The 13,686-nt window shown below is 36.4% G+C and overlaps 1 protein-coding gene and 1 long non-coding RNA gene across 2 annotated transcripts in view; both read left to right on the top strand.

Annotated features, from left to right (window-relative positions):
* Positions 1-1,219: 1,219 nt before the first annotated feature.
* Positions 1,220-13,686, top strand: part of LOC134797998 (atrial natriuretic peptide receptor 1) — a 109,683-nt gene continuing 97,216 nt past the window's right edge. The window contains exons 1-2 of the mRNA XM_063770333.1: positions 1,220-1,422; positions 4,997-5,162. Coding sequence (XP_063626403.1) covers positions 1,220-1,422; positions 4,997-5,162 — 369 coding nt within the window. The remainder of the gene's footprint in view (positions 1,423-4,996; positions 5,163-13,686) is intronic.
* On the top strand, positions 12,658-13,339 carry LOC134797853 (uncharacterized). Its single transcript, XR_010145118.1, has 2 exons — positions 12,658-12,825; positions 13,103-13,339. It is a non-coding gene; the product is annotated as an uncharacterized LOC134797853 (long non-coding RNA).

The following is a 13,686-nucleotide window of genomic DNA, read 5'->3' as shown; positions in this document are numbered from 1 at the left end:
TTTATAAAAAAAACCTAAAAGATTTTAAAATCGGAATATCTCTAATTCCATACATACCTATCAGTTTCTGAATATGCCCCCGTATACTACGTAATGAACAATGTGCGCACCTATTTCACAGTGGCGTAGCGTGAACCAATCTAGCCGTTGGCGAAAACCACATCTGCGAGGCCCTTTTCTGTTTTCCCAAGGTAATAAAAAGGTTGGCTTTGCGAGGCCCCCCTAAGTGCGAGGCCGTGGGCGAAGGCCCCATTCGCCCACGCCTAGCTACGCCACTGCAGTTTCAAATGACCTTCCAAGTAGTCAAATGTATAGGTAGATTTAACAACAGCCTGATATAATTCAATAAGTATTGTTGTATCCTTCACGGGCCTTCGCTGAATTATCTTATTTATCAATAGGCTTTTACCTTTAAAGGTTAAAAGCACGTTAAACATAAAGGCCTTGGCAACTAAGAAATAGCTAAGACTCGAAGTAATATTAATTGATATCGTTTAAAATGGAAGTCTTTCAGAAAGTATATTATTTTCAGTGCTTATATAATGACAGAAAATATCATCTATTGATCGGCTTGATAGTTAGACCAAGAAAAGTCTGCAACGATTTTGATAGCACACAGGTGTTATTTTAAACGTCAAACTTCTATGAAATTATGACGTATAAATAACACTTGCACTGCGTGTGCTATCACAATCGTAGCAGGCTTTTCTTGGTCTAACTCTAGCAATTAAGTATCTCCAACAAAATAATGCTGAGCTACTTAGTTATGACCCTTAGTCTTGGACTTTCCCGCGTACAAACTTACTTTCTCAAGACGAAGTTACAGTCTGCGACTAATCTGTCCTATCAAACCTTAATGGGGGATGGCGGGAAACAACTTGTTGCTCCCCCCACCCTTTAAGCCTTCGTCGGCTAGTACAGGGCTATCGGTCCCGGGAGTCAGCCGTCCCGTGATCACTGCGCGTTGTGAAACTTTACGAATTTATAAATCGTAAATAAGTACAGTATTTGACGCATCACGCAAAAGAACTTTTGGTAAATTGTACTACGAAAATCAGAGTGGTTTTCGACGCATCAGCAAAAGCGAGTGTTAATAAATGTGTAATGAAACTTAAATGTAAAACTACAACGTTTATTGTTTTTGACGCGTCTTCCAAGCTAATCTTACGAAATATTTTTTTTTTTATGTTGAAGTAGTGAAAGTTATATTTCCATAATAATGTTGTTATTTGTGTTGCTGTTGTTCCCTGGCTCGTCTGCCACGACAAAGACAGTGTATAAAGTGGGGGTGCTGATGGCGTCTCGCCTGGATTCCCCTTTCGACCTGGAGCGCTGCGGGCCGGCTGTGGACCTGGCTTTGGATAAGGTCAATGAGAAGTTCCTGGCGCACCATGGGGTTGAGCTGCAGAAAGTGCAAGGCAGGTTGGTACATCATCATTAATGACTACTGCATATAATGTTATGAAACTAATTTGCATGTATACTACATGACAATAACTTTTGATATAAAATTAAAATTTCTGAAATAATACTTGTAAATGTAAACGAAAATATATTTGGAAATATTAGTTTTTCTATTTATTCCATAGTTAGAAAACGAAATGTCGCGACATATTCATACATTTTTCATTCCGATTATATAACTAACATTATTTATAAAGCATCTAATTAGCTTCCCAATAAATTACAAAACATCCGTTGGATATAGATTACAGACTATTCAGTAAGGTATCGAATAAGAAAAAAGTTCATGTATTAATATAAATGATCTTACTTCTAATCTAAAAGCGTTGTAGAACTTGTAGATGCCGAATTGCCGATAATAACATACATAACACGTAAATAAACTTTTCGATAATGTAATTGGGTCAAACATTAACACATTCAACACCAAGAACCCGACTGTCGGGTACACTGTTCGTAGCGACTACGCGCTACATACGACGAAACCGTGGCTACGCGCTACGAGCGTAACCCGTAGCACTTAGTGGTATTGAATGTGTTAACTGAAACTGCACTTGAACAATAAAAGGCTTTAACGGCCCATTAATATTCTGTTTCTTTTCAGAATGTTTACCTTTTTGGGGTGCCTGCTTAAAATGGCACATTTAAATAGGGCTAATGGGTCGGTTAGGATTTTTCTGTGCGTAGCTGTAGCGGTGTTGTAGCAGCGTAGCTATAAAACGTAGCGCGTAAAGCGTAGCTCGTAGCAACAAGTTTGTGCTCCTACGTGATGTTGACTGACATGAATTGAATATTTCGATGTTTATTTTATAAATTGTAGCATGATGCAAACTACATACTCGTAACAAAAACATTTAATATAAAATAAACTGTATTTTATATTGAATATTTCTAAGAATATTATAAAATCTTTAGGAACGAAAATACGTCCATCAAGCCTATTCGGATTTCGAGATAATCACAAGATCTTGAGACGATTTAGAGATCAACTAGATCTACATTAGATATCGACTAGATGTGACTTGGATATCTAAGTCATAACTTGTCGAAATCGTTCAAGAGGACCTACAGAATCGCGGAAACGTCAAATTTGACATATCTATCTTACAAATATCTTTAAATTATCCGTATCGTAACTTGTTGAAGTCTAGTAGAAATCTAATTCTCTTTCCGAATCGAGCAGCATGTCTTTGTTTAGTGGTACTAGAACTAGAACTTCATGTGCTCTGAGTAAAGACTTCTTGGCAGGAGATGTATAATTTGATGTTAGTATTAGAGATGCAACGGATAGTTGTTTGGCCGGATACCGGATATTCGGCCTGGCCATCGGACGAATATTCGGTATCCGGCCGCCGTATATTCGGCCGGTCGAACTATACCTACATTTCTGTTTTTCAGGTCCGTATTTTGCTGGTTTTTACCTGTTTCGTAGTGAACGTTGCGCGCACTCATTTCTGGGTTCGAAATGAGTGCGCGTGCAAGTGAGTGGAATGTTTCAATTGTTTTAAAATTATTAACGGGTACTATTATGACCGTGACTGTTTCTTAGATCCAATTTGTTTATTCTGAAATCAAGCAATGTTACTATCCGGTATCCGGCCGGATAGTAGCTCACTATCCGGTATCCGTCCGGATAGTAAAATAATGGCCGGATACCGGATAGTAACCGAATATCCGGTGCATCTCTAGTTAGTATTTTTAATAAGTTGCTTTTAAGTCTTATCATTTCTACAATACCGTGTTTAGAATTTAGGGCACGTTTTTGATAATCAGTGATCGTTAATTTTCCAGCAATTTTGGTGCAGCGTAGTAAAAATAAAGGATATCCTTCAATTTTTTTCTAGGGAGAGGATTGGTTAAGGTTAATATTACTGTTATTAACCCTAATAGGGTATTATACTGTATTTAAAATAAATTATTATACACCATGCATGAAATAAAGCACCAGATAATTTTTAGAAGAACACAGATCGGAATTATTTTTGAACACAAGTTCTATTTAATAAATCGGATAGAAGTATAAAAAGTAGTTGAGTTGACCGTGACGTCACGATGTAATGTTTCATATAAATTCCATATTAGCAAACATTAGCAAATCGTTTTGACAGTTCTAAAAAAGTAACTGATTTGACTAGTAGGAAAATACCCTATTATCTATTCCACTTAGAGTAGGGCATACAGATGCTTTTATAACCAACTATGCTGTACCAATATTGCTGGAAAATTAACGATCACCGTTGATAATATATCTTGAGCCCAATTCAGATTTACAATGTGTTATGTTATGGTTTGATCTTATTACGAGTATGATGCGACCTTGAAGATCGCTCTCGCTAATTGGTGCATGCGAAATGAAGTGAAAGTCGTGTGTGGGATGCGCGCCAATCACTAAGACGATCGTCTAGGTCGTATCAAAGCCATAACAAATTGTTAAATTTGAATTGACCTCTTTATTAGGGTTCCGTACCTTAAAAGGAAAAAACGGAACCCTTATAGGATCACTCGTGCGTCTGTCTGTCTGTCCGTCTGTCACAGGCTGTTTTCTCGGAAACTACTGGACTGGACCAATTAAGTTGAAATATGTAAATTAGTGACCCAAAGATGGACATGTTTTTTTTTATAATTTTAAAATACGTAGGTTCGAAGTTATTTAAGAAAATAGCCAAAAAATGACCCCCCCCCTTTATCTCCGAAACTACTAAGTCTAAAATTTTGAAAAAAAATACACAAATTAGTTCTTTACCTATTGATTACAGGAAAACCTATTAAAAATGCAAAGGACTTATGTACGGAACCCTAGAAACGCGAGTCCAAGTTGCACTTGGCCGGTTTTATGAATATTGCGAGATGGATGGCATCTTATCTTAGAAATCACTTCTTATTTTTGTCTGAGTTACAATCAGGGATGTTACGGAGCTCCGGTTCCGTTTCCGTTAAGACGGAACTTCCGTTTGGTATTACACATCCGTTTCTGTTCCGGTTCCGTTATGTTTGAAACGGAAGTTATAACGGATGTCAATGCTACGCGCGGCGGCGGCGTACATCAAAAACAAACAGATCCATACCAGTCATTCGCTCATCGCCCCGCTTGCCACGTGCTATGCTAATTTGTTGTTTGTTTTGTTTTGTATACTTTGTTTTATTCGTGTTATTAAAATTAAAATCGTATGTGTTCTGTTGTGCACTGACTACTGAGTGTGTGTAGTGTGTGTGGTGAATGTTAGTGTGTAAAAAAACGCACAACGAAGCCGAAATCAAGTTCGATTTGGAACTATTTTGATGAACTTAGTGGGGACACGGCTAAGTGTAAACTTTGTCTGAAGGTTTATTCTAGAAAGGGGAAAACGAATACATCGTTAAAAAGTCAGGCTCCGATTCTGGTTCCGGTTCCGTTTTCGGTTCCGTTTCCGTTATCGGTTCCGTTTTCGTATTCGGTTCCGTTAAACTAAATTGAAAACATCTGTTTCCGTTTTCGGTTCCGATAAAACCACATCCGTTACATCCCTGGTTACAATCTTTCCCTTTCTTCCAGCTACCCGTCCTGCTCTGGCGCACTAGCCCCCGGGATAGCAGCGGACATGCACTTCAACGACCACGTCATCGCATTCATCGGACCGGCGTGTGCGTTCGCTCTAGAGCCAGTGGCGAGACTCGCGGCATATTGGAACACCCCTATCATTACAGGGATGGGGGACCAGGTAAGACATACTTACAGCTACCTGAAGACGGAAATAAATGTCCTTACCAAGATTCGAACCCAGTACCTCCTGCTCCGTAACCGGGGTCACTATCGACTAGCCTAGGAGGCCGTTGATAAATAGAATTCTTCCTTGGACTAAAATGATTAAATCCCCCAGTTACTAAATAGTTAGCTTCAAAGCTTCAAAACTTATTAGCCATTTACCCCCTCTTACCACGATAAACTAAGTAGCAAGTATTGTAATTCGAAGTCTTGAAGATTAGGTACGAAACTTTAGTAGTAGCGGTTGATTGCATGGGTTAACTTTGGTTCAGACGGCGAAGTTTTATATTAGTTTATTTATCGTAAAAACTAACTGAAGGCTGTGGTGGTGTAGGTACATAGAGCTTAACCTCTTGTCTGTGTATAAATGAGCGTTTCTTTTATTTTTTACCATATTTATATATTGTGACCTTTTTTGCAACTTTTGTGTTATTTCTGCTCAGAATCACGAGCTCTTTCGATCCTAATGGGATAATTCCCCATACACTTTGTATGGCGGTAACAAAAAGGAAAGTTTGATAAATGTATGGAAATTTTAGGACACTTTTTTTCTTCTATAAGGATGAAAAGGGCTCGCGAACCTGACTAGAAATAACACAAAACTGGCAAAAAAGGTCACCGTACATAAAATGGCAAAAAATATAAGAAACGCTCTAATAAGGATCCTGACCGAAAGGTCTTTGTCATTTTTTTGCATTTTTATCGAGAACGATATTTTTTGTGCTATACAGCACAGCCGAGATTTGAACCCACGAATTTTGACCACCACCACAGACAACAGTTTAATATATTACATGTCTTAAAAAATGTTTATATTTCTTCATAATTACTAGCAGTTAAAAGAGTTTCTAATAAAATACATTCATAATTTCATATACATAACAATTCTGAGGAATATGGCAATATTTTAAACTACGCATTACTACATAAAAGCAAAAGCGGAAATTCTGCTTCAAATGTCATTACAAATAAGGGTTAATCTTAGAAAAAACCCGCATCAAAAGTTAAGATGGCGTAACGCTTTTATAAGCTTCTTTGAACCTTTTCAGGATTTTTTCGTTAATAGTCCTTTGCCGCTAGGCAAGAAAAAAACACTTTGATTAAACAGAACTTTGCATTTCTCTCGCGTTTGTTGTAATCTTATTAAAAGTTCTTGATTTTTGCCGCTGCTGATAAAACCGGTGCTCGTCTTGAAAGTCTGTCTTGCCAAACAAAAGTTTATTTGCGTTCGTTTAGCGTAAAACGATGTTTGGCCTTGTTTCAAATCAGAATGTAAAGGTGTGATCTATTTATTGTAAAAAGCATGGGCATAAAATAATTATCCATTGTTTTATGTACCAAATCAAAGATAATCTGCCCGATTCGAACTTTAAGATACGTCAATTGTTTGTGTGTGACGTGCGTCAAAGTGACGTTTTTGTTTGAAGAAACGTCACATTTGACACTGACATATCTAATCCATATCGTTTCTAGATCTATTATCTGACGCATCTTAAAATTCGAATCGGGCCGAATGATGATTAAAAAATGTCGAATGGGCGTCATCAACCCATATTTTTGAAAAATATTAGGTACCTACCGACCGTCTTATAAACTTAACATTTCTAAATATTAAGTAAGTCTTTGTAAAGTTAAGTAATTACGTAATTTAATTATAGAACTAAAGCTAGCAAGACAAACCACTCAGTCCCTTATTAATTAAATTGTTAAATTCTGTCCACGACCCATAAATCCTTTCTAATAAAACTCTGCAAAATGGCGACAGGAGATGATCTTTATTGAAAACGTGCGAGATCTCGCCTCGCCTCGCCCACGGTTTTATGAAATTAATAGAAAGAAGCAACTTTAAAATAGTCTCGAGCAAACAAGTAACAAAAAAAATTAAGGAATTAAAACTAAAAGAAGATTTCTTGGACGTCGCATTGTTCTAGGTTCTTCCGTTTAGGTTATTTCTAGTGATCGTTATCAACGTGTTGTATTGGTAGCAAAGTATGGTTGACAAAAAACAAATACGTCACAATTAAGTCACAGGAAGGTTAATTTAAGAGTCCTTACTCCTATAGACGAGCGTATTTTGCAAAATGCTTCCTTTTTCATTCAAGATTACGACGTAACTATTTATATTTGTATTTATTCAAAAACTGATAACGTACTTAAATAATAATTTCTTAAACTAGGAACTGAAAACGTTCAAATTTTCATTTTCTCTTTTTGAACCTAAAATAAATGAGTTTTCTTGGGAGTCTTTTTCAAAATTTGCAGTGAGACGGGTCGTTTCGGGACTCAATTTTGCAGTAAACAAGAATCATTTGGTACATTCATACAATTCAATTCACCATATCGTGTACGAGGGGCTGAATTGCTTGAAAATTGAAGATTCATTTAAAAATATTGATAAAATACCTTCCGCGTTTTCTTAATTTTTTTGGTGAAAACAGGGTTACATTTTTTTTATCGCAAATTGGACTTATAGTAACAGCACCAGTCATGGGACATTTAAGAGGAAATTTGGAGTATTTATGATATTTCCCTTGTACATGTAAATGGTCTTCCGCTTAGCGTGTTAAAAGATGAAAGTCCTATCCGCCTTTCATGTTTTAGGCGTGTTGTATCAAAGATACTGCAATGAGTTTCCACATAATTAACAAATTAAAACTATGCTTTTTTTCTCCAGTCATGGACACCAAAGCTCCAGTAATGGGCCCCCGGTAATGGACGTGGATCCAGTAATGGGCCCCCTATAATGGACATTGCTCTATCAGTATAAAATATTGAAATGGGGAATAAGTTATGGCAAAAAAATCAATTTTTGGTATAAGCTTTTATCGCTGAATGTATTTTTCTTTCCACAGCCAATTATTATTGTATTAGATTTATCGAGACAATTCTAATATACCCAAACACAATTAGTTAGGGTTTATTGCGATAAAGTTCCCATGGCCACCTCCTGTCTCCATCATCAGATCAAGTCCATGTTATCATAATATTGCATTATCATCCGATTTGCATACTTAATTACGTACTTACACAAAATTTAAACTGAATCGGAAATCGAAAAGTGGGTCAAATTCAGCTACCAAGATTTGACCCACACTAACTAACAAGGCAAGTTAAATAAAAGTTTGGAAAAACGATATTAATTTATCCTAAGTCCGAGAATACCTCCTGGTTGACATATTTCGTAACTACATTTTACTTCTGTATTGTTTAAAACATGAAATTATGGCATGGCAAGCATCATTATGTCAATTGTCCCATCATAGGAGGTATGCAGTTTTACAGCTCCTATAATGGGATTGGGCCAAATACCACTATTTTTTTACATCTGTGGAGTCACAACATAGTGTGTTGTATACCTTATCTCATGGTAAATGCAATTAACAAAACACATTCTAGTTTTCATCAAGTATTAATTAATTAAAATTTAATAAATTAACTCACTTCTCTTAGCGAAGTTGTTAAGAATTTTTAGTGATATTTTTTTTCAGTGGCACGACAACTTTTGGGTTGACGCACATTTCTTAAAAAATAACCGAATTTAATAAAAATTCAAACATAATCAGCTCTAGGACTCCTATTTATGATAAAAATATATCCAGTGTTTATAAACTACTTTTATATACTTATTTTAGAGGAATTTTGTTTTTTTTGTCCCATTACTGGTTCCGTGTCCATTATAGGGTATACTACTATATATTTTGCCTCAAAAATAATATTTTATCAAACTGTAACTTTATGTTAACCGATAAAAAAAATCATAACTAAGTATAGGACCTACCTTGCCGTAATAGTAGTTTATGTGACTGCTACATAATGCCCAGAGCTGGGCACCGTTAATCAAAAAGTTAACTTCGTTAATCGTTAATCCGTTAAATAAAAAGTTAACTTCGTTAAACGTTAAAACGTTACTTTTCAAAAGTTTTAACGGAAGTTAAAGTTAATCGTTAATCGTTAACTCGAAATCGTAAATATTCGCAATAAGAAATAAAACTAGGAGAAATAATCATAAATTTTGATTTTTATTAAAGACTAATCTACTAATTAACATGGTAATCATTACTAATTAATAATAGCATAGCCAATAAAAATATCATTCGCTAGCATCTGGTGCATAAGGTGCATCTGCATGTTCCCCTTCATGAACATGAGCATATTAAAATTGTCGTCTGATAGCGACGCCCGCTTTGGAGAAAAAATATCTTTTCCCGCCGAAAACAGGCGTTCCACAGCAGCACTCGAAGGTATACTAGTGTTATATTTGAGGCAGCGCGCCGCCTTGGTGTGAGTAGGTACTTAGGTATTAACGATTAACGGACTTAAGAAAAGTTAACGGAAGTTAACAAGTCCGTTACAGGTTTTTAAAGTTAACTTAAAAGTTAATCCGTTACTCGAAATCTTAACTTCGTTAATTAACGATTAACGGATTAACGAGTTAATGCCCAGCTATGATAATGCCTAATTATGTACAGTTACATACACTGCTTTATCTACACACATATTATAAACTTTCTATGATGTATTCACTAACCTTATATTACAGCCGACATTGGGGCATTTTGTTCTCTGGCGGAACTCGCGGATATGAGGTGGCGTCTTCGAAATATCTTTATCGCACATTTTACACGAAACTTATAGTTACTTTAAAAACAACAAAACAAATTATTTTTTACTTAAAAATTAATTAAAAGATAAACTGTAAGTATGTCAAATGGCGGTAAATGAAAATTTTTTCACGCACGTCACGGATCCGTAGTTTTTTTAAATTCAGAGACAAACCACGGTATAATAATATACTCCGCCTGGTACTCCATTCCGAGATTCGCGTATGACCTAACTGACACGCGCCTACGTCATCATGCTGTTTACAGGTTCTCAAACTTTGAAATGTGGGAGAATTTTAACCAACGGTGAAAATTATTTTAACGGCATTAATTTTAAGTTATTCATGTAGAAACATAGTAAAATAAAACAAATCTAATGTATTAAATTAAACTTTATTTATCTATACAAGACAAACGTTTAAAAAACTAATTCACAGTTACACATTAATTACCAAGCTTACGACGTGAAAAGTTTGGAAAACACTGCGACTGCTGACACTGAGCGAGAAGGAAATAACAATTAACACGCGTTCGACAAGGATGACGGTCAGGGCATGAAGTTATCTAGATCCGAATTGTCAAATGTGCACAGCGCTATCCTGTGTTGCCAGTAGTATAAACAGAATTACCCGAAAGTCTGAAATTTCTTTCGTGAATCGGAAGATATTGCTAACGAGTAATTAAAAATGACGTGTTATTGTAAAATTTAAGCTAAAATACATATAAATGAAAATTATTAAATTATAAAGAAATATTTTAACTTATTAACCATAGGTATAATGTACCCATGTAACATGTTATGTTGAAATAAAGTGGCAATGTTATTGTGACGTAGGCCCGTGTCACTCTGGGAATGGAAGACCATGTTTTATTAGACCATGAGACAAACTAGAGTCGGGGTCGATTGCAATATCGTTCGATACCAACTAACATGCGACATTTTGTCAATATTGTATGCAATTGTCATTTAATTTCGAATAAAACGTCATCTCGACTGATATTAGAATAGGGGTCAAATCAAATTGCTTTTTTTTTTCAGCGATGTTCGAAATTTGAATGCATTATCAAATCGATTTTGATATAGTAATGAAGCTTATTACCACATTTTCACAGATAAGATATTTGCTGCAACAAAACAGTTTATCGTAATGTGGGCTATTATTTACGGATTTTGAAGGCATCATAGAGGGTTTATGATATGTGTGTAGATAAATCTATATTTTTTTAAAGACGTTTAAATCACGCTGCACCGACGCCGCGCGCTCATTCTCCGCCGAGCGCGCTTAGGGGACGGACCGGCCGCGTAGCCAAGATGCCAATCGCTTGCGTTACGCTCCGTAGCTATCGAAACGCAACTGTCACTGTGAAGTGATAGCGATTGTAACATTTGTAACCTTGGCTAGGCCGGCTGTGCTCGATCGCCAGGCGTTCGTTGCGTTCGTAACCATCGAGAGAGTTCCGGGAAGTGCTGTATACTATGATTAGAAAATCTTGATCCAAGGAAGTACATTTTTTACACCATATTTAAGAGATAAGAGATCTTTATTTGCATACCATAGTACAGATGTTATATACATGGACCCTAGAAAGGGTGTAGCAAAAATTTATGGTTCACAATTTCACAGTTTTGGTTATTATTACTACTGACTTATACTTAGGTTTCGATATTATAATACTTATACATTTTCTAAATTGCACTTTTAAGTTGTAACAGCCTCTTCTAACGAATACTTGAATCTTATTACCTATAAACAAGGACTACTACATTACGTTTTAAGTACTTATTACTGTTTGTATTAATATAAAATATGTTATAATATAATACAATTATATTTATATTATATGTACAAGTTACTATTTATTTATTTACATAGTATCATCCTCCATAAATTCGGCTATTGAGTAGTAACATTTATCCATCAGCATAGTTTTAAGGCGGTTTATGAAGTTTGAGTCTGTTTTTAAATATGTGGGGATTTTATTATAAACATTTATGGCTCTGTAGTATGGTCCGTTTTTGTATATTTCTAGTTTAGGCTCCGGGAGTTCTATGTAGTGTTGACGTCGAGGGTTTTGACAAAATTGGAATAAATGTAAGTTTTTTCGGACAAATGTAGCTACTTCCAAAATGTACAGAGAGGGGAGGGTCAGTAAGTTAAGATTTTTGAAGTGTGGTCTACAGCTGTGGGGTGGATGTATATTTACTAGGATCCTGATACATTTTTTCTGCATGATGAAAACGTTTTGAATGTCGGTGCTGTGGCCCCACAAAAGAAGCCCGTAGCGTAGCCATGCGACTGCTTGCGAGTGATACGCCGCCAGCGCACACTCTAAGGTAGTGCTACACTTCAATACGCTAAGTGCATACACAAATCGGGCAAGTTTATTTTTAATTTTTTCTACATGTTTTTTCCATGTCAAATGGCTGTCCAGTGTAAGGCCCAATAAGGTGCAGTCGGGTACTTCTTCAATATTTAGGTTGTTTATTACAGTGTTGAGGTTTAGCGGTTGCTTTTGTCTTGGTCTGAATTGGATTAATTTTGATTTATCATTATTTATTATGAGGTTGTGATCGTTGAGCCAATGAGTTATTGAGTTAAAAGTTTGTTGTATGTAGGAACTGCTGCTATTGTTATCTGGGCATTGGAATAAGATCGATATGTCATCGGCAAACATAACAACTTTGTGTTCAGTGGATTTTGGAAGGTCATTTATGTAAATGAGGAATAGGATGCACCCTATGACACTTCCTTGTGGGATTGAGTTCTCGATATATCGTATATTGGATTGGATATATTTAATTTTAACAACCGACTCTCGCTTATGTGATAGATTTTCAGTGTTACTTGAATTCTGGTTAGGGTTTGCATTATTATTATTTCCGGACGACCTGGATGATGTCCAGGTTCTCATGATGGAGTCAGGAGTTGGTCACCGAACTCCTAATCTACTTATCATAACGCCATTGTGTTTGGGCTCATTAGATTTGCCCTGACGAGCATCATCTATCTAGACGAGGTCCAGGGTCATGAGACCCTACTGGTGACCAACTCCTGACTCCATCATGAGATGGTCACCAGAAGTTCTAATCTATCATCATAACTCCATCGTGTTCGGGCTCAATAGATTTGCCCCGACGAGCACCATCGATCTAGAATAATCTAGATGAACTTCAGGTTCTCATGATGGAGTCAGGAGTTGGTCACCAGAAATCCTAATCTACTCATTATCACTCCGTTGTGTTTGGGCTCAGCTCAATAGATTTGCCCCGACAAACACCATCGATCTAGATGAGGTCCAGGTTCTCATGATGGAGTCAGGAGTTGATCACCAGAACTCCTGATCTACTCATTAGCACTCCCTCGTGTTTGGGGTCATTAGATTTGCCCTGACGAGCACCATCTATCTAGATGAGGTCCAAGGTCTCATGATGGAGTCAGGAGTTGGTCACCAGAACTCCTAATCTACTCATCATAACTCCATCGTGTTTGGGCTCAATAGATTTGCCCTGACGAGCACTATCGATCTAGATGAGTTTAATAGATTATTAATATTATTTTATTTTACATACCTAACTTACAAATAAACATTCATTTGCTTCCCACAAGGATCAAGTAAACCTTATAAATCAACTTCGTTCTAAAACTTAAAACGGAGATACTTACATCTGTTTTAGACATCAAATCGAACTTCAGAGGGTTCAGTAGCGGTAACGGTGGCCGCGAAAGTTTCTGAGGCGCAATATGGCCCTCGGGTAAAAAAGTTTGGAGACCCCTGCTCTATGGAATAAGAGCTCTTAAGACATTTTATATAATTATAAGCTCTATCATGTACAAACTTGTGTGATGAAACTTAAGATAAGTGTGATAGTAAATCATA

Source organism: Cydia splendana, chromosome 16 (genome assembly GCF_910591565.1).
Source record: "Cydia splendana chromosome 16, ilCydSple1.2, whole genome shotgun sequence".
In the NCBI taxonomy this organism is placed as follows: Eukaryota; Metazoa; Arthropoda; class Insecta; order Lepidoptera; family Tortricidae; genus Cydia; species Cydia splendana.
Note: the sequence above shows the minus strand (reverse complement) of the source record. Positions and strands in the feature narration are given on the sequence as shown.